Source organism: Nematolebias whitei, chromosome 9 (genome assembly GCF_014905685.2).
Source record: "Nematolebias whitei isolate Nwh7 chromosome 9, NemWhi1, whole genome shotgun sequence".
NCBI classification, from domain to species: Eukaryota; Metazoa; Chordata; class Actinopteri; order Cyprinodontiformes; family Rivulidae; genus Nematolebias; species Nematolebias whitei.
Genome location: NC_056506.1, coordinates 2,762,989 through 2,785,576, shown reverse-complemented (window position 1 = coordinate 2,785,576; position 22,588 = coordinate 2,762,989). Strand labels below are relative to the sequence as shown.

The 22,588-nt window shown below is 41.6% G+C and overlaps 1 protein-coding gene across 1 annotated transcript in view; it reads left to right on the top strand.

Moving 5' to 3' along the window:
• depdc5 (DEP domain containing 5, GATOR1 subcomplex subunit) overlaps nt 1-22,588 on the top strand; it is a 393,910-nt gene that overhangs the window by 311,731 nt on the left and 59,591 nt on the right. Inside the window, 3 exon segments of the mRNA XM_037681974.1 lie at nt 2,249-2,381; nt 10,008-10,124; nt 10,204-10,423. Coding sequence (XP_037537902.1) covers nt 2,249-2,381; nt 10,008-10,124; nt 10,204-10,423 — 470 coding nt within the window.

Here is a 22,588-nt window from a genome sequence, read left to right as displayed (position 1 = left end):
AGCGCCCCCACAGGCGAGCGGGGGAACAGGTTGGTTCAACAGGTTGGCTTGACTGCACAGTGCAGTGTGAATGCAAACGCACCAGCTCAAATGTAAACAAAATGTCATGAATATTGGTCCCCAACCGAACCGAGTCTACCAGACTATCAGGTGTGAAAACAACCTTAAACTCAGGTCCAGCGTGGCTGCGAGAGGGTCTGGAGATTTCCTGGTAGGCTGGTCTGATGTGTGGGCTACAGGGCCAGCCCTCCCTGTTTTTTTTTTTTTTTTAGAACTTTTTATTAACAACATATAAACACAAAACGCGGCTGAGGCTGCCAACGCCCAATTTGTTTCTTTTTTTTCGACCTGTCAATCAATCCAGTAGGCGTGTCAGCAAATGACCAATCAGCGAACTCAATTTGTCCCAAAGGTAAATGCCCCTTGTCTGTGAAGCTGCTCTGTAGCCGCTCAGGGTGTATGCTCGATTATCGAGTCTGAACCCTCTGCGTATAGTACACGCGTACGTACACGTGAGTATACTGGGGGCTTAAATGGTAAATGGACTGTACAAACCGGTTTCCAAAAAAGTTGGGACACTAAACAAATTGTGACTAAAAACTGAATGCAATGATGTGGAGGTGGCAACATCTAATATTTTTTTTCAGAATAGAACACAAATCACAGATCAAAAGTTTAAACTGAGAGAATGTATAATTTTAAGGGAAAAATCTGTTGTTTCCAAATTTCATGGCGTCAACAAATCCCAAAAAAGTTGGGACAAGTCCATTTTTACCAATGTGTGGCATCCCCCCTTCTTCTTACAACACTCAACAGACGTCTGGGGACAGAGGAGACCAGTTTCTCAAGTTTAGAAATAGGAATGCTCTCCCATTCATGTCTAATACAGGCCTCTGTTCAATCGTCTTGGGCCTTCTTTGTCGCACCTTCCTCTTTATGATGCGCCAAATGTTCTCTATAGGTGAAAGATCTGAACTGCAGGCTGGCCATTTCAGTACCCGGATCCTTCTCCTACGTAGCCATGATATTGTGATTGCTGCAGAATGTGGTGTGGCATTATCGTGTTGAAAAATGCAGGGTCTTCCCTGAAAGAGATGACGTCTAGATGGGAGCATATGTTGTTCTAGAGCCTGAACATAGTTCTCTGCATTAATGGTGCCTTTCCAGACATGCAAGCTGCCCATGCCACAAGCGCTCATGCAACCCCATACCATCAGTGATGCAGGCTTCTGAACGGAGCATTGATAATAACTTGGGCTATCCTTGTCCTCTCTGGTCCGGATGACATGGCGTCCCAGTGTTCCATAAAGAACTTCAAATCGTGACTCATCTGACCACAGAACAGCCTTCCATTTTGCCACACTCCATTTTAAATGACCCCTGGCCCAGTGCAAATGTCTGAGCTTGTGGAGCTTGCTTAGAAATGGCTTCCTCTTTGCACTGTAGAGTTTCAGCTGGCAACGACGGATGGCACGGTGGGTTGTGTTCACTGACGATGCTTTCTGGAAGTATTCTTGAGCCCATTCTGTTATTTCCTTGACAGTGGCATTCCTGTTTGAGGTGCAGTGACATTTAAGGGCCTGGAGAGCATGAGCATCCAGTAGAGTTTTACGGCCTTGACCCTTACGCACAGCGATTGTTCCAGGTTCTCTGAATTTTTTGATGATGTTATGCACGGTTGATGATGATAACTTAAAAGTCTTTGCTATTTTACGCTGGGTAACACCATTCTGGTATTGGTGCACTATCTTTCTGCGCAACAATGGTGGAATTGGTGATCCTCTTACCATCTTGGCTTCTGAGAGACACTGACACTCTGAGAAGCTCTTTTTATACCCAATCATGTTGTCAATTGACCTAATTAGTGTTAATTGGTCTTCCAGCTGTTTGTTATATGCTCAATTTCCTTTTTCCAGCCACTTATTGCTACTTGTCCCAACTTTTTGGGATTTGTTGACACTGTGTAATTTTGAATCACCATATTTTTCCTTTAAAATGAAATGGACTGTAATGAAAATGAAACTCCGTGAAGTTTCCAGACAGGTCTCCCGAGGGAGAATAGACCCGGAAGTACTGATCCACTGCGGCGAGTCAGAGTGGACGTTGTCTGACGTCATGTGAAAAGGGCCTATTTAAAACTCTGGCATGAAAGCTGACATTCTTTTTTCTTTAAGTTGCTGTGTGGACATCATTTACAAAAGTGTACTTTTAAACAAATTCTTGGTTTTCTTTCTCACTTGGATTACAGGGATGGTGTGCAGCTGCTCCCAGAGCAGACGGGCTTACCACTGAACTGCTTCATCAGTGCAGAGGTGGTTCATTGGCTGGTCATCAATGTAGATGGCGTGGCTACACAAGGAATTGCTGTGGATATCATGCAGGTAGAAGCTGTGTTTACGTATGCTTGATTTGATAAGTACGAGGAAAGCTCTCATGCATGTTTCATGAAGTGTCACTACAGTCTAGCTGCTGGCATTTGATTTTCATATGAACTTTTGGCTGCAGATGCTTGTGAATGCAAAATCAGAAACAACAAAACAAATTTCATGTTCTTCAAAAATTAAGATTAAATGATTGATGAATGATTTTGCTGATCTCTGAAACTAAGTTGTTAAAGTTAAGACAAAAACAGAAGCTAAAACAAGCAGCAAGAAAGCTTATAGAAGCAGAATGGCAGCTAAAATGACCAGACTAAGAGCAAAACTGAGCATAACAGCAGCTTAAACCAGTTCAACTCAAGTCAAAACAGTGGGGTGGCTGTGGATCATTGGTTAGAGCGGTTGTCCTTCAACGTGAGTCAGAGTTCCTGTTCCATCAGTATACAATCACGTCTGTTGTCAAGTGATGTGCATTTCAGGTGAGGTATGAAGTCAGTTCTCATGACCTAAAAGAAGGTTAAGAGCAGTACAAACCACAAATCCCTGAGTATGTGTTATAGAAAAGCAAGAAAGGTTTATTTACTAAAACAAATCTATATAATAGTATGTAACAGTGTGTGAAGTCTTTCTAATGTATTATGTTTTAAGAGTGTGAAATCCTATGAATTAAGACTTAATCAATCAATGTTGAAGACATTATAGATCTTAAATTAAGAGATTATAGGGAAAGCTTATATGGAAAGTGAATTAACTTTAAATAATTAAGAGTAAATGAATTAATGTTACTGACTAAAAAGTGAAGAGAATCAATGGTCAAAAGGTCAAGTTCACAGCTTAGTGTTCGTGTGTCAAGTCACCACAAGAAGTGGAAGTCTGAACAGACAGTCAGGCCACTAAGAGGAAAAAGAGGAAGTTATCTGTAGAAAACAGGAACAAGTTACCTTACGTGAAGAGGCTCTCAGAAAAAGAGGAAGCTCTCTGCAGAAAAACAGGAAGACAGACCTAGTGGCAGTCAAAGATAATTTTAACTATGACAGTGACGATGAACATGTGATCTGACGTTGTAGAATAGTCCGTATCCAGGACTGTTGCTATGCAGAAATTACACAGTGAGCAGACATATGTATAAAAAGGCTCAGCATTAATGATTGGTGCTGAAGCACTTAGAGAGTTTTAAAGGACAGTTCACTGACACATTCAGTAACTAAAGGGAACTTGAAGATCCGAAGAGGAAAATAATTTTTCTCAGCTCAGCCCGGACCCGAAAGCCAACTCAAGTTTCCAAGATTGGATTTTATTGAATGCTGTATGAAATATTCTCCAAAAGTAACTGAGGGATGATTGTCATCAGCTTCATCAGTCAAGGATCCCCTTTGACAAGGGGTCTTAGAGAAGAGATGGTATGTCACATACTAATAGCTGTCCTAAAATAAAATAATCCAAATCGCTTACAGGTATATACACCAGTAAAACATTAGGACTCTTGACAACATTTTGAGATATGGGGATTTACATGTTATATTAAATTTGGTGTTTTTAAAGTCTTAATAAATACATTTTAGGAGAGTTTCTTCATATTTGCTGCATTATGGGATTCTGAAGTTGCCTTTGTATTTTTTTTTTTCTTCTCCCTTTTGTTCGATGGAGTTTTTGAACACGCTTTAGATTTAGACTTTTTTGATTTTTCCAACTAAACTTAATTTGTGATATTTCACTCCGGAGGATTCTGGGAACACAAGGTAAACTCTAGATGCTGGCTGATGGCTCATCGAGTCTAGTAATGATCTTGGATTTCTGAGTGTTCCCTGGGGTCTCGGAGCAGCAAAAGTCTTCCCCTGAACCTAATCACTTTACTTTTTTTCATTCATTCAACCTTTATTTAAACAGATAAATCACATTGAGCCTCGAAGACTCATTTACAAGTGAGACCTGTTTGGACAGACAAAAACAGTGGTTAACTGGACACATGTAGGAGTTGGAGGCAAAAAAAATTCCTATCAGACTTTTTTTTCTTGCCTGAGAAAAAAAACCTCTAATATTAAAAAAACACCTCGCACAAACAAGCACATATTTACGTAGACATTCTGCATTCAGAGACGAGAGTGGTCAACAACGCTTATAGATGCTCTCGAGGTCACTGTAATCAGTCAGTGTCTTCCGGTGAGATCCATAAACATTCTCGAGGGATGTCGAGGAATGGCCAAGAATAACGTCTATGGGAATCCAAGAGTCCTGAAATGATGACACAAAGGGTATTCAGCTGGTTCATCTGGTTATCAGTTGGAAATTCCTCAGGGAGGTGGTGGTGAGCGTCAGATCACATTTTCTCCAGGCAAATTCAGATAAGATGGCCTTCAAGACCAGCCAAGGGAACCAAATTTAGATAAGCACACAGTTGTTTTGGGGACAGGCAGAACTTAATGACATCTACCTTGAGTCTGTGTTGGTGAACTCGATTCTGAAATGTCCAAAATAACATGGCCACACCGATGGAACGTGACTGAGTAAAATATCCAAGATCTGATCCATTCAGCCCAAAGCATTTGAGTCTGGGTACACGAGACATGAACCAAGCCAACAAAAAGGCAAGCAGTACGATCGGGTCCAAATTTGCTGCTGACGACTTCCTTGATTGTAGATAAAACCAGGACCAGCTGAATCCAAAATAGTAGGAACCAGTTATCGTGAATCCAATTAAATATGCATCTTTAAAATCCACAGATGGCAGCAGGGATAGACACATCATCAAGTCTTCCAGTCAATGAGATATCCTGCTGTGTGCCAACAGGGCAAATCGGCTCGCCTAAAGCCTGTCTTCTCTTTGAAGAAATGTTGCAAATTGAGTTGGGGGACCAACTGGTCAAAACAGTCCATAATTACTTTGGTTCAACAGAGTGAGGATTAATATATTTCTATTTTTCCTCAACGGAGCTTATGGAGTTATAAATTTTTGTTTTTGCTCATCAGAGCTTTACGGATTTATAATTATTTGGTTCAGCTCATTGGAGCAAAGGAATTACAACACGATTGGACTGTTTTACTCTTTGGACATCAACCAAGAATCAACAGTAACACCTTTCAAGTAACAAGTGGACTTTTGACTACTGACTTTGCTATGCAACCAAATAATCACTATAAATTTCTGCTATAAAGTTGTCCCCCTGTAAATCATTAATTAAAGCAAAGCATAAAACGTAAAAATCTGGACTATCATTTCACCACCTCGTGTTCATGGATTTAAGAAGCTTGATTCAATTCTAACAAAATAAGGAGGTTTTAAACGGTTTTCTCAGCTGTGAATATTAAGAGAACATCCTAGAATCCTATTCCTGGATTCTAAAAAGAGCCAGATCAGTAAGAATAGCCGTTCTACAACGAGGTGAACGACCATCAATGTGAGTTTTCCTGTGGATGACGATCCAACTTTAACTGCTAGGTTGGGTGAGTCACGGGGTGAGATAAGGGTGTGGCTCACAGATGGAGGTCGTTAACAAATCTGGGTGAGTCACCTTCAACACAGCCTAAGCAGAACTAACCTAAAATTACTCTGGGTAATACTCAAGTGTTAGGCTTAGTTCGTTATACCCCTTAGAGGAGAGGCTGCAGTGGGGTTTGGCCATAACTCAGGTGATAACTCCACTGGGTAGATTGAAAGATGGATGAAGAGGATAATCCATTAAGTGGAGGACAAGCAGAACCACAAAGTCAGACAACTGACCCAGGTGAAGGAGACCTTAGACCAGGAATTAATGTTCCAGTGAGAGTGGTGCTTTCTGGTGAGCGCTTTTTAACCTGGGACCCGTCAGTGCAGGAATGTTTTCTGGCAAGCAATATGGAGGTGTCAGAAGAAGCCTTACAGCAAGCCCTAAGTGGGTCTATGCAAAAAGATGAACTCCACAACTGCACTAAAATGGCCAAAGCCCACAGGACGATGGTTATACGAGACCCAACCAACATAAAAAAGAAAAAAGGTATCAAGAAATGGTTGAGGTGGTGGGTGATTGTATTTGAAGGATGGTAGGAGAGGACAATATCTATAATTGTCAGCCCATCACTCAGCTACAATCCTTTAGTAAAAATGAAACATTATTAGGTTTCTTGGGCTTCTGGTGACATGAAGAGGCTCCTGCTGACGGCTTGTATAGGTCCAGTAATGATCTGGGGTGTCAGAGTGGTAGAAATACTCCTTTGGACTGAAGTAGTTCTCTCTCCTCTGCTAGGGGTTAAGAGTGAAAAGGACCTGGATCACTAGCCACCCTAAAGAAGAAAACACACCAATAGCCATAAGGCCAATTTTTTATTTTTATTTATTTATTTATATCTATACTACAGACAAAGAAAGAAATAGCAGAGCTGAGGCTAAGTCTAAAGCTGGACATAGAGCACAAAAAAAAAAAAAACACACCAGAGAGGGAGCTCACTGGTAATCTTTTGGAGATTTTTGCGTTGGTGGATGGACAATAAGTTTGTCATATCTTAAATATGCAATGTCACCTCTTGTCAAGCCGCCTTCATTTCTGGAAGCAGATCTTTTTTTTTCTGGCGCACAGTTTCAGAAAAGTCTTCATTGATGTAAATCCGACAGCCCTTCAAATTCTTGGTTTTACTAAGTACAGCCAGTTTACCTTTCAGCTGTAAAAATCAGACAACAATGGGCCTAGGTTTCTCTAATGATGACTTTGGTCTCCCGGTTCTGTGGGCTTTCACTTATCAGGCTCCTGTCTTGTGGAAGCAACTTCCAGTTTCTGTCCTGAGCCTGGTTCTGCTGGAGGTTTCGTCCTGTTAGAAGGGAGTTTTCCTTTCCACTGTTGCCACTGTGCTTGCTCAGGATGGGAGACTGCAGCGAAGCCAAGATTCAACTTGTCTGCTGCTTCCTTAGATAGAGAACTTTACTAATTGGCTTTTATGTGAATGTTTCTATAAAGTGTCCTGAGACAACTTTGTTGTAATATGGCGCTATATAAATAAACTGAATTGAATTTTATTGTTCAAAATAAATAAATTATAAAATAAATAACTTGTAAAAAAAATGAATAATTAAATAGTTTCATTTATTTTGTGAACAAACATGCACCTTTTCGTCAGTTCAGAATAAAGGGACGAGACAGCCCCTGGTTTACTCCAGAGCTAGCTGACCTCCTGCACAGGAGAGATCATCTTTGGGCCACAGCGAGAAAATCTGACTCAGACACTGATTGGTTGAGTTTTCAACAGATGAGGAATAAATGTACAACTTCTGTTAAAGCAGCAAAACGCAACTATTTCTTATCTCAGACCTCCAAAAATCTAAATGACCCTAACAGATTCTGGAAAACCATCAAATCTCTCTCAGGCACCCCCCAATCATCTGACCTCCCATCACAACTTCTCATTAACTCTGTTCCTGTGTCAAATCAGCACGAGATCCTGAACTGTTTCAACAAACATTTTGTTGCTTCTAGTTCTTTATTTGACACAGTCACTAATGGAAGATCAGCCACTACACTTAATAACCAAACTTCTACAAATCAAATCCCTCCTACAAGTCAATCCTCAGTTAATCACAGCTTCTCTTTTTCTTCATTCTCAGTCAGTGAGGTCAATAAACTGTTAAAAGATCTTGATCCTAAAAAATCTGCAGGTCCAGATGAACTTCCACCTTATTTCTTAAGGCTGGCTGCTCATATCATCACAGTCCCTGTGACCCACATCTTCAATCTCTCCATAAGACAAAACTCCATCCCAGACACTTGGAAAACAGCCTTTGTTCTTCTTTGCTGAAGGGAGGTGACCCCCCCTCACTGAACAACTATGGACCAATCTCTAAACTCTGCATTTTAGCCAAGGTTCTAGAAAAACTGATAAACTCTCAAATCAAAAATTACCTGGACTCATTTAACATCTTACCTCCACATCAATCTGGTTTCAGGAAACAACACAGCACAACCACTGCTTCACTGAAGGTTCTTAATGACGTTGTTGAAGCACTGGATGCTAAGGATTATTGTGCTGCACTTTTCTTAGACCTGTCTAAAGATTCTGACACTGTGGATCAGAACATCTTGTGTCATAAACTCTCAGAAATTGGTTTCTCAGAACACACTATTGGTTGGTTCTCTAACTATCTTTCAGACCGGAGGCAATGTGTTCAACATAATGGTACTTCCTCCAGTTATTTAACAGTCAAAAATGGTGTACCACAAGGCTCAGTCTTAGGACCCACCCTCTTTACAATCTACATAGGTAATGTAAGTCAAAACATCCCTAATGCATCCATACATTTCTATGCTGATGACACAGTTGTTTATTGTCGAGCTAAAACTGTTGCTAAGGCTTTCCAGCTTTTGCAATCTACATTCAACATCATCCAGACAGATTTGTTCCGCCTCAAACTTGTCCTAAATGCCGAGAAAACCAAAAGGATGCTTTTTTCAAACAGGAAGTCGGTCCCAGCACTTCTTCCTCTGATTTCATCCTCAAATGGTGTCCCCATTGAGTTTGTTGACTCCTATAAATATTTGTGTATCTTGGTCGACTCACATCTCTCTTTTAAGCTCCATGTGGAAAATTTGGTAAAGAAACTGAAAGTTAAACTGGGTTTCTTTTTCAGAAACAAATCCTGTCTAACCCTGAATGTTAGGAAACATCTTGTATCTGTGACTTTCCTTCCCTCCATTGATATTATTTACATGAATGCTCCTACATTATTTACATGAATGCTCCTACAAGAACCCTGCAGATGTTGGATGCTGCAGATGTTGGATGCTGTCTATCATGGTGCACTAAGATTCATAACTGGCTGTGATTATCGTACCCAGCACTGCACCCAGTATTCACTGGTTAACTGGTCACCATTAACTTCACACAGATTTTCCCACTGGTACATTTTCATCTTTAAATCACTTCTTGGTCTGCTGCCTTCATACATCTCCTCCTACATGTCTCTGTGTGAGTGCAGCTACAGCGTGCGCTCTCAGGACATTATTACCTGCAGTGTTCCCTCAGTGAGGACTGAACTAGGCAAAAGGACCTTCTCCTACTCCGCTCCTGTTTCCTGGAATATCTTACAAAAAGATTTGAAGCTCTCGACCTTGACCTCTCTAAGTGGTTTCAAACATCTGCTAAGTTCCTGGAAAAAAATCAATGTAGACATGTACCTGTTTTTAGTTTTCTGCACCTCCTTATAGTCTAGCTGTTTTTTGTTACATTTCCTTAATGATTGTCCTTTTGGTTGACATTTTATTTTAACTTGTTAAAAAAAATGTACACATCATTTATAACTGTTTATTGTTGTTGCTGTTGTCCATTGTTGTCATCATTCTTTGTTGAAATCAGGTCTCTCTTGTAAATGAGTCCTCGAGGCTCAATGGGATTTACCTGTATAAATAAAGGTTGATTGAATGAAAAATATGATTATAATTAAATTAAAAGTGTCATAATGCCTGATTTGATTTATAAGTAGCTAAAATAGCACAAAGTAGGTGAAAAAGATTGATGCTCACAGAGCACCAATGCTTCCAAAATGAAAGCGTCCTCTTTTGGAAATTCTGTTTTAAAGAAATTTGTGTTATAAAATGTTGTTGTTGTGCTATTTTATCTGGTGTTTGATTTCAGTCACCTTTTCTTTGCTTTTTTTGTTATTTTGTGCAGAAAATGCTGGATGATGGTTTGGTGGCCCATGCTTCCGGGGAGGCAATGCACACTTTTGTCTACGGCTTCTACTTCTACAGAATAGTAGGAGAAAAAGATGGTGAATGACAAATAAACGTGAAAACAGCAGCTCTTTATGATGAATCATTTTTCTAATGTGATGCCTTCTACTGCAGGCCTGACCCCTCAGCTTCAGACTTTAGCTGCTGGGGGCTGGTCCACTGCAGCGCTTGAGGATTTTGCCTTGTTCCAGAGGAAGTGGTTTGAGGTGGCCTTCGTGCTGGAGGAGCAGCGGCCCTGCGACCTCCCAGCGTTCCTCCTGCCCTGGCTGCCTAGCCGGCCTGCCTCCTATGCAAGTAGGCACAGCTCCTTCAGCCGCAGCTTTGGGGGACGCAGCCAGGCTGCCGCACTGCTAGGTACACCCAGCCTGATCCTCCCAGCCCACACTGCAGAGAAGTCCTGTTTTAATCTGATGTGGATCTCACTGAAAGAACCATCCGGGTTCAGTATTTGTGTCACACAAGACCCATTCAGAGATCAGATTTTAAATTATCCTCTCTTCTAACTGGTTGTTCCTCAAACTCTGATGAACATTTATGTATCTGTTATGGCAGCTTGTCTCTAAAACCCTGAAAGGCGACAAGCTCTCAAGCTTCCATACGTATCTCCAGATATCATTAGCCTAGTATCTCACTTCGATGACACTGTTAGGGCTTCTTAACAAACCCTTAGCTGGAATTGGTTTTTAAAGCTATTTCGTGGCACAGTTTTTATAAAAGAGCCTTTGGAGAATATTTGAAATTGTATGAAAGTAGGCCATTTTTCCAACAGTGATCCATTCGGCTGAGTTTGAAGGGTCCAATTTTTGAAAATCACAGCCTCAAATTGATGTTCTTCTACTGGAGAAATAAAAATAGGCAGTTGGGACCAGAATAGTTTGAAACAAAAACTTTTATCAGCTGCATAGTTACGCCTGAACATTAAGGGCTGTAATCATGGTTGCTTTCATCAGAGCTTTTAATAAAGCTCCAACACTTTAGACACGTTCTCAACATTAATTTTTGTAGAAAATTTGGCTCACAATTTTTTGAACACGTTTAAGATTCCTGTGATAAGACTATGAGCTACTGCGACTTTAAATTCCAAACTAAGTTCAAGTTCAAGTAGGTTTAGTGTCATTTCCCCACATGTGGTACATGAGGTGGAACTAAGTTATGTACACAGGGTCCCAGTTACATCCAACAATATCAAAATATAAATTGTATAAAGAAACGGTAAAAAAAAGGATCTAAGATATGCAAGTACACTAAAGTCCCCAGTATACTCTCTCATACATACGTACGCGGAGGTTTGTGCGTACCCCAGCAGGGCATGTCCGCGCAAAGCTCAATTTTTACGACCGCGTACGCGGTGTCGCACAATAAACTGCCCCTGCGACGGACTGTTTTGTATGTGACACCAATGTATTAAATTCCTCTTCTTCATCTCTGATCTGACCTTTTCTTTTGTTTTTGTTTTTTGCCAAGAGGCAGTGATCTCTTCCTCCTCCGTTGATGCCATGACTGAAATGATGAGAAATGAAGGAATTTGTCACGAGCAAATTAAACTCAGGTCCAGCATGGCTGTGGGAGGGTCTGGAGATTTCCTGTTGGGCTGGTCTGATGTGTGGGCTGCAGAGCCAGCGCTCCTTGTTTTTTTAGATCTTTTTTTTTTAACAACATATAAACACAGAACACCACTGCGGCTGAGGATGCCAGCGCTTGTTTTTTTGACCTGTCAATCAATTCAGTAGGTGTGTCAGCAAATGACCAATCAGCAAACTCAATTTGTCCCGAAGGCAAACGCCCCTTGTCTGTGAAGCTGCTCAGGGTGTATGCTCGAGTATGAGTCTGAACCCTCCGCGTACGTACGCGCGTACCTCCGTGCAGACGGACATACGTGGGAGTATACTGGGGGCTTTAGATATATGCTAAACGAACGCTAAATATGCTAAAAGATCTAAGATATAAGCTAAACACTAATAATGCAAAACAATATGTTGTAACAACAGCAGCCCGAACATGAGTTTGTGTGAGCAGATGGATATGAATGAATACAGCAGCATAAAATAATCAGTAGCATGAGATCAGCAGTATGGATAATCAGCAGCACGTATCACAATGAAAGTAGCATTACAGTGATTTCTTTTTTTCACAGTGATTATTCTGGTTAGAGATTCATGAGTCTAACAGCCTCAGGGTAGAAGCTGTTCCTCAGTCTAGTGGTTCTACACTTAATGCTCCTCAACCTCCTTCCTGAGGGGAGTGGGACAAAAAGTGTATGTGCTGGGTGAGTGGAGTCGTTCATGATGCAGGTGGCCCTCTTCCTGCCTCTAGAGGTGTAGATGTCTGTGATGGTGGGGAGGCTGACTCCAACATCTTCTGTGCAGCCTTCACCACTCTCTGCAAAGCTTTTCTTTCTGCAGCTGTGCAGCCTCCATGCCACACATTGATGCTCGAGCACAGGATGCTCTCCACTGCACACCTGTAGAAGGAGGTGAGGACTGAGCTTCCCAGACCAGCTCGCCTCAGCCGTCTGAGGAAGTAGAGTCTCTGATCGTTCAAAAAAAGTTCAATCTGGTGTAATGAACATATATCTGTTGATATTATTCATAAATTAAACGGATTCTTTCATTTTTCTGGACTGAGTAATATCGTGTATTGAATAATTAAATGTGACGTGAGACGTTAATTTTCTTTGACCCATCAACATGAATGCGGTCATTTATTAACAGAATCAAAGTTTAACATCAAACATTTACATTAATTTGGCAAAATTGATTACAATAACACCTAGCTTAATTAGCAAGCTTTACAATTAGACAACCATACGGCCATGGTTTCACTTGCAGCTTTTAAACCAACAGACATTTCTGAAAATATCTAGATGATTACTGGCAGATAGAAGAGTTTTAAAGATGGGAAAATGAAGTTTAAATGGAGAGAATGGATGAGGGAAAAGTGGATGAAGATGTAGGTCTGTAGACCAGAACGACAACACGCTCCTTTGGACGCAGCTTAACCCATGGTACACTTTGGTTGAGATCGACTCTTTTACCTTTGCAGATGATAGTTTCGGCGTCGGTGTAGAGTTTCCTTTCAACTCTTTTCAGCGTCTCCGTAAGAACAGCTAAACCTCAGGAGTCGTGGGATCATCCCAGAACAGACTTCTTCATAGTTCCTCTGAACTTCTCTCGTTCAGGAACTTCTCGTTCGAGGTCCTCCCTGGAACGTTGTTCAGCTTAGTTCCCGTTGTTCTGCTGGAACTGCATTCTGCATTCTCCATTCTGCATTCTGCGTGGAACTAGGAAGTGTTGAACCTTTTAAAGAGGTCACTTCCGGTTCCTCTGAGAACTTCCTGATTGGTCGAAACGAACCAACAGGGGGTGGTTTTAGTGATGTAAGAGGTTATTAAAAGTCAAGGAGAAAGATTAGGTTGTTTAAGAACAGACAGAAAGATGTTTTGAAGAAATTAGACTTTTTGGAGTCAGTCTCCTCCTATCTGTCTGAAAAAGTTAAACATGACATTTCTTTCCAGTAAACATGTAGTTGACCGAAACTTGACTTTTGACCGACTTACAACTTGCTCATTTCAGACAGAAAATCAAAATGCATAATTACTCTTGTAACAAACATTAACTTGATTTCTACTTTGAATGAGGATTAAAAATCATTTATACTGTTTCACAGTTGATTTAAAATGAGTAGTTCACTTCAACATTTAAAATGGTTTGAACTAAACACACTTTTGATTATCAAGACATTTGTAAAATAGTAATGATAATAAAAAAGAGAGTGTTCTTTCAATTAATCAGTGCAGGACACTTAGAAAGTCTCTGGATGAGCTTAATTTTGTGTTTCTGGACTCAAATCAATGAAGTAACAGTTCTTGTCCCAGGAAGGCCCTCAGGGCCAGATTTGATCTGAGGCTTAGTTCACTACACTGGTCCTCTGGACATTCACAAAAAACAAATCAACAAAAAAATGTAGAAACGTTTCGTCTCTCATCCGAAAGACTTCCTCAGTCTGAGGTGCTGTATTCAGGTCAGTCTTATAAATAGCACCTTCTCCGAGTGGATCAACCAGTTTTGCTGCTGACAACCAACACCAGCTGCTCACATGATCAAGAAGGACCATCAGCCTAACAATGGATCATTAGCACCTGATGGCTGTTTACTATTCACAGAGGGCTGAGTGATACTAGCAATCACAGCATTGTAAGAGGGGGACAGTTGAACCCGGAGGCCTCCACCCCTCCACGATTTCTTTTTACAAAGATGGCCTCCTTTACTCCTCTCTCAAACCATCGTTTCTCTCTATCCAGGATGTGAACATCTTCATCCTTGAAAGAGTGACCGCTGGCCTGGAGATGAGTGTAGACCGCAGAGTCCTGGCCTGATGATGTTGATCTTCTGTGCTGGTCCATCCTTTTGGCCAGTGGTTGTTTAGTTTCCCCGATGTAAGAACCAAGATATTACCAAGATACACAACATTACTCTGTTTGTGCCGGGGGACTGGATCTTTGGGATGAACCAGTATTTGCCGTAATGTATTTTGGGGATTAAAAGCCACTGGGACGTTATATTTAGAAAATAAACATCTCAGTTTCTCTGATACTCCCTCAACATATGGAATGACCACTGGTCTGGGTCTGGGTTCCTCCTTTTCACCTGTTGGCTGACTGGAGTCCTGTTTGGGTTTCTTCTCTGCTTTCAGGAAGGCCCAGTTAGGATATCCACATTGCTCTAGAGCCTGTCTTGTGTGGGATTTCTCCTTCTGCCTGGCTCCTGAGCTAGTGGGGATGCTGTCTGCGCTGTGATACAGAGTCCTGATGACTCCTAGCTTGTGCTCCAGTGACTCCTAACTTGTGCTCCAAAGGGTGATGGGAGTCAAACTGCAAATACTGGTCTGTGTGGGTGGGTTTGCGGTACACCTCAGTTTGCAAATGTCCTCCATCAGAGACTGAGACCTCACAGTCCAAGAAAGCCAACCTGCCATTTTTTACATCTTCTCACTTGAACTTGATGTATTTATCCACAGAGTTGATGTGGTCAGTAAAATGTTGGACTTCCTGAGATTTAATTTTAACCCAGGTGTCGTCAACATACCTGAACCAATGACTCGGTGGTGTCCCTGAAAAGGACGTCAAGGTTCTCTTTTCTACCTCCTCCATGTACAGGTTGGCAACAATAGGAGAAACCCTTACAATGCTGTGATTGCTAGTATCACTCAGCCCTCTGTGAATAGTAAACAGCCATCAGTGTGCTAATGGTCCATTGTTAGGCTGATGGTCCTTGTTGACCATGTGAGCAGCTGGTTCTGGTTGTCAGCAGCAAACTGGTTGATCCACTCTGAGAAGGTGCTATTTAAGAGACTGAGCTGAATATAGCACCTCAGACTGAGGAAGTCTTTCAGATGAGAGACGAAACGTTTCTACATTTTTTTGCTTTGTTTTGTTTTTTGTTTTTTGTGAATGTCCAGAGGACCAGATTTAACTTTTTTGGATTTTTCTGCCTGGATTATTGAGCATGCAACAGGATAGAGTCTCTGATGTGGTAAGAATCCTCCAGTGCAAATGTTGCTCACCAGCTGGTGTCCAACTGTTGCAGCCCAGTCAGATACTACCTATAGGGTGCATTCACACCAGCCCTGTTGTCCCGAACTCTAGCCCATTTGCCTTGAAAGTCCGGTTCGTTTGGGGAGGTGTGAACTTGCCATCAAACTCTGTCACGGAACAAAAAGGCGAACTCTGGCCCAGGCTAAAACCTAGGTCTCGGTCCGATAGAAGAGAACTCCAGCGCGGTTCGGGTATAGTGTGAACGTAGTCAGACCGGGCCCCGCTCCACAAGCAAGAAGTGGAGTACAGCGCAGGGCAAACAAACATGCATTTCTCTTACCTTATATGGAGCCGTCAGCTGCCTTGTGTGAAAAACAACATTCTCCATGGTCTTCTGCCTCATCTTCTGCTCATGCTGAGTCCATTGTTGAAAAATGACAAAATATAACTCCTATAACTGCTAAAACTTGATGCCACTCCATTTTTGTTATATTTCCAGAAGAAGACGTGTCTTCAGAGGTTTTTGTGTTGTTTCTTTCAGTAGTTCTTGGTGCAGCTCCCCCACAGGCGAGCGGGGGAACAGGTTGGTTCAACAGGTTGACTCGACTGCACAGTGCAGTGTGAATTCAAACGCACCAGCTCAAATGTAACAAAATGTCATGAATATTGGTCACCAACTGAACCGAGTCTACCGGACTATCAGGTGTGAATGCACCCTAAGTTTCTCAGTGCGAAGCATGCAGCTGGAACAACATTTTTGAGATGCGTTGATACAACTTGTGTGTGCGTGTGTGTGTGTGTGCGTGCGTGCGTGCGTGCGTGTGTGTGTGTGTGTGAGCGAAATGCGATAAGTGATGACTTATATGAGGCAGAAAAGTTACAGTGAATCAGTATAGAACCAAAGCTATGTAGCATTTCTTCAAATGTTTATCACTACAGGACAGCATGATGCTTAGCACTATTGTCTCATAGCAAGAGGGTCCTGGGTTCAAAACTTGCTGGAATCTGTCTGTGAGTACTTTGTATGTACTCCCTGGAGTTGTTCCTGGTACTCTGGTTTCCTCCCATAGACCAAAAACATGCATGTTAGACTGATTGGTAACTCTAAATTTTCCCTTGGTGAGAGTGAGAGTGAATGGTTGTTTGTCTCTATGTGTCCCTGTGATGGACTGGAGACCTGTTCAGGTCTTTCTTAAAAGACTGGCCTCTCTTCCCTGAGACCCTGAAAAAGTAAACGATTGATTGAATACCAAAGTTCATGCTCAATACTCCAAGTAGAAATCCACAATGTTCATTCAGGTCATCTTCACATTTTCTTTTTTTTGTTTTTTTGCTGAGACACTTTGTCCTTTATCCAAATGACTTCTTCAATCTGAAGAGCCACAGAAACAAACCAATTCCCACAAACGGCATACTCCATAGTGGAACAAATCACAGACTGAATGAATAGAGCTTCATCACAGTTCCACATCTTCATGTGTGACACAGATATACTGAGCTCAGGTGTCCTCTCAGTGTCTTATTGTGTCCATCTGACTGTGTTTTGTTTAGAGCATGCGGTATTTATGGTCGGGTTTTGTCCGCTTCATGCTCTGATCAGTGACTGTGATCTGACTGATGCTGGTTTTAGGTGGGATGATGTTCAGTGCATGCTGTGGTATTGGAGGCTGTGGTTCAGTAGTGCTGTGGTGTCGTGTCCTTCCCTGTCGCTTTCCCCGCATGTCCACCATCTCTCATCTCACAGCTTTGAACAATGTGTTTCTGCTTTTGAATCATTTTTGCTTTATCTAATTATTTAAAGCTTAATGAAATGTGCACTATTGAAATGTTGTTTGTACCTTCTGAGGCGTATTTGCTGCTCACTTGATCTTATTCAAACTTCTAATTGTTAAAAGCATTCAGGAGATGATTGCTATGACTTTTGGGTCTTGTGCCTTTTTTTCTCAAATATGAAACTTAAATTAAGCTCCATTAGAACACATTGTAGACGTGCAATGGAGGACTGACTGATTCCAAACAGAAGTGAATTGCAGTAATCAAGCCTAGATGTTATGAAGGCGTGGATCACTGTCTCAAGGTTCTTTTTGGAGAGTATAGGCTTCAGCTTAGACAGCCGTCTCAGCTGAAAAAAACGGTTTGACCATCATGTTTACGTGACTGTTGAGTTTTAAGGACGGGTCCATTATCACCCCCAGATTAGTGACCTTTTGTTTCTCTAGCGGGGCTAGAGAGAAAAGGTCAATGTCATGGTTCATGAGTGAGCCACTGGGATGGAACAGCATGGCTTCAGACTTCTTCTCATTGAAGCTTAAGAAGTTTAAAGCCATCCAGTCCCAGATGTTAGCCAGGCAGTCAAGAAGAGGCTGAATAGAGCGTGTGCCTCTGTGCCTCAGGGGGAAGTAAATTTGGCAATCATCGGCGTAGAAATGAAAGGGTATGTTGTGTTTGCGGAAAATAGCACCTAGTGGCAGCAGGTATAAAGACAAGAGAAGGGGACCGAGGATGGACCCCTGCGGTACCCCCCACTGGAGCGCTGTTGATGCCGAACTAAAATCTTTGATGTTGACACAGAAGGTTCTGTCAGAGAGGTAGGACCCAAACCATTTAAGGGCTGACCCTGTGATGCCCACCCACTGCTCCAGTCTAGAAATGAGGATCTTGTGGTCGATGGTGTCAAAAGCAGATGTAAGGTCCAATAGGACAAGCAGCACAGAATCACCTGCGTCTGTGGAAATGAAAATGTCATTAAAAACCTTCAGTAGAGCAGTTTTAGTGCTATGGAGAGATTTGAAGCCAGATTGGAATAACTCTAGGATAGCGTGATCCCCAAAAAACTGTTTCAACTGAGACTCCACAATTTTTTCCAGTAGTTTAGAGGTGAATGGGAGTCTGGAGACAGGCCGGAAGTTGGACATGACTGAGGGGTCAAGGTTAGTTTTTTTTTTCAGGAGGGGCTGGACAGCAGCATGTTTAAAAGTTTTTGGCACCACACCTGAGGATAAACTGCTATTCAGAATAGCGAGAATAAAAGGACCCAGGGTAGGAAAAACTTTGTTTAGTAGTCGAGGGGGGGACCACATCAAAGGGGGAACCAGATGGCTTCATGCTGCACATTACCTGCTCCAGAGAGGACAGAGAGATGGGCTCAAAGTGGTCAAACACAGCCACACATTGAGATTGGATGGGCAGATCATGAGCTGGTGGAGAAATGAGTGCCCGGGTGTTTGCCACTTTTTCTAAAAAGAAATGGAGGAAGTTTTCACACAGCTCATTTGAGGCTTCTAGAGGTGAAGGCTCACCAAGGTGTAGAACTGAGTTCAGGGTGGAGAAAAGAACTCGGGGGTTGTGGGAGTTGGAGACAATTAAATCAGAGAAGAATTTACATTTGGCAGCTTTAACGGTTTTCTGATAGTGACGCCAACTCTCCCTTAACATTTGAAAAGACACCTGGAGCCTGTCCTTCCTCCACTTTCGTTCAGCTCTGTGACACTGCCGCTTAACGTCTCGAGTGACGTCATTCAGCCAAGGCTCTGATTTAAGTTTCGTTTTTCTGGTTTTAAGGGGAGCAACACGATCCAGAACATTTAAACAGGCAGAGTTGAACTGAGAGGTTAGCTCCTCAGTGGTAAGAGACACCGAGGGCTGTTCGATCCTCTCAGAGTTAAAACGTTCATTAAAACGAGCAGCAGTGAAATGGTTAATGGAACGAGTACTACATGCAGGAACGCACGTCTTAGCAGAAGGACAGGGGCGGTGAAGTCAAACAATACAGGCATGTGATCTGAAAAAACATTGTCACCGATTTTCAAATTAGAAACAGAGACAGGTCTTATGTCTTATGTAATGTTCTCATTTTTACTTCATTTTTACTTTATTTTTACTTTATTTTACTTTATTACTATTCGCACCTTATGTCGAAGCAAATTCCTAGTTTGTGAACCTCGTTCATTGACATGGCAATAATAAACTGATTCTGATTCTGATTCTGAGACATCGCGTGTTAAAACGATGTCCAGCGTGTGACCATGTTCTTGGGTGGGACCGTTTACCTGCTGAGTTAAATTAAAAGAGTCCAATAAATCTAGAAAGTCCTTCACTAAGGGCTTCTCCTGACAACACACATGCAAATTAAAGTCACCAATAAACAAAAAGTGAGTGTATCTCTGTGTGATATCAGCCAAAAAGTCAGAGAATTAATTTATGAAGTCCTTAGAATGAGGTGGGCGGTAGACGAGTGCGCACAGAACCGGAGGAGAGTGTCCGAGTTCAAAGACGCTTAGCTCAAAGCTGGCGCGGGACACCGGGATGGACAACTGTTTACAGGCCAAGTTTGCTTTAAAAACTGTTAATAAAATAAATTAAAATAAAGTCTTCCTAATCTGGGCATCTCCAAAGAAGCGTCTTACTGGTTTGGAGATTATTTGGCAATTAGGACACAGTGTGTACAAATGGCTGGAGTAAGCTCAAGTTTTCTTAAAGTAAAAAAGGGCGTACCCCAGGGCTCTGTCTTGGGGCCCATCTTATTTACAATTTACACAACTGCACTGTGTGAAAATATGCAAAATGCCTCCCACCACTGTTGTGCTGATGAATGTGTAATTTACTGTTGTTCAAATTCAATTGATCAGGCACTTAAATTCTTACAGGCTGCTTTTGATGAGGTGCAGATTCGTCTTGAGCAACTAAAATTAGCCTTAAATGCTGATAAATCTAAAATAATGTTTTGTTTTTTTCAAATGTATCTGTCCCATTGGAGAATATCCATCTAATAAAAACTACTCAAGGTAAAATTCTCGAGAGGGTCTCCTGTTATAAATACCTGGGCTTAATTATCAACGAGGAGCTTTTCTTTTAAATCTCATGTGAAACACCTAATCTCCAAGTTAAGGATGAAGCTCGGGTTCTTCTTCAGAAACAAATCATGTTTCTCCCTTAGAGCAAGGAAGCTTTTGATCACGGCTACTTTTTTGCCAGTACTTTGTAGATGAACAGATGCTGGGATATATTCATCATTTAACACGGATTCCTCATTTTTCTGGACTGAATAAAACGTGCATTGAATTTAAGGAAATGTAACGTGAGACGTCATTTATGTTTGACCCATCAAAATGAATGCGGTCATTTATTTACAGAATCAAAGTTTAACATCAAACATTTACATTAATTTGGCAAATTATGAAAATAACAACATAAGCAATCAATCAGAAAAACCATACGGCCATGATTTTTCCGTTGCTGCACCACAGACATTTATAAACTGTACAATTATGATCTTTTACCCACATGAATGTGGGTGAGCATTTTACACAGACATTTCTAAAATATCTGGAAGAATTTCTACTTGATAGAAAAGTTTAAAGATGGAAAGAAGTTTAGAGGGAGTAAGATGGTGGGTGAGGGAAATTAAGTGTTCACCAGAATCGACACTCTCCGGCTTTCTTCAGCTTTTCTTTACAGTACACTTAGGTGATGAAATCGGCTCCTTTACCTGGAGATGTCTCAGGTGAGATTCCGTTTAACGCACCCTTTCAGCGTCTCAGTAGGATGCTGTTACTCGTCCGAAGTAATGGCGAGGCTCTGTTCGACACATATTCACCTCAGTGGAAAATGTTATAATCCCATGGAACTCGGAAGAGCTTTGTTGTCATGTCAGTAACATCCACATCAAACAGCATCCGAGCAGAGACATGAACAGAACTGGTTGGACTGCACTCCATCAGAACTCCATCAGCACTCCATCAGAACTCAGCAGAACTTGTGTAGTTTACAGAACTCCCACAGAACTGACTAGACCAGGAAGTACTGACATTTTAAAGACTCTTTCCCGGTTCACTTTTGGGATTTGTTCATTGGTCAGAAACGACCAGACGGGGTGTGTTTTGTGACGTAAGAGGTTAGAGACAGCGAGAATTGTTATGAAACAGATCAGAAATGTTCTCACAGACAGAGAGAGTTTTGTTTTGGCGCGTTTCAAAAACAGGTGCACAAAACATCTATATTTACGTCTGAGAGGATTCTAAAAACATGACAGTTTTAACATAACAACTTGTTTTTCGTTTGACTCCAACCTTGGAAACGCACACTTGCTCACTCAAAGGCAGAAATCAAAAAATGCATAATTATTCTGTAACAGCTTTGACATGAGAATAAAAATCATTACTCAGTTAATAAAATTGATTAGTTCACTGCAACATCTAAAATGGTTTGAACTAAGGCACTTTGATTATCAACATTTGAACAATAGTAATGATAATAAAACAGAGAGTGTTCTTTTCACTTGAATCTTCAAGAGAGAAAGTCTCAGGATGGGTGAACCTGCACTTCTGGAATCAAATCAATGAAATGACAGTTCCTGTCCCACAAGGTCCTAAAGGTCAAGAGTTTTGACCTAAGACTCAGTTTTTGACATGGGCCTAGTCCACTACAGTCCCCCCTTTGGAAATCATCGCCTGTCCATGGAGATGAATTCCAACCGTGGACTTACGCCTTCGATTGTCCTTGAAGCTTGATGTAATCCAGCAAAGAAACAAGAGTCAAAAGTAATCCAGCAAGGAAAACAAAAGTCAAGGTAATTCCACAATGTTCATGGTAATTCCATTGTGTTGATTATAATTCCATATCGTCTCGATAATTCCATTGTGGCAATGCTTTAACCCCTTGAAAACAGAGTCTGTAATCCACTGGAAAAGTCATATAATCCACAACGGTAAATCCACAACGATTGGAAGTGTTGATTAATCAGCATACAGAGGGGTACCCTTGGGTTGAACTGAAGAAGCGGCCACTGGATGAAGAGTGGAGACCAACGTCAGGATTGCAGGTCGCCTCCAGCGAAGGTTGTCTCCAGCGACGTCCAGCCTGTGTCGTTCTGGTTCAAATGTGTCATGCAATTATGTGGTTTAAGGTGGGCTTATGAAGGGGATTTTACATAAGGCCTTAAACTATATGCACCTGGTGTGTAAGCTATTATGGTTGGGAACAGCTAC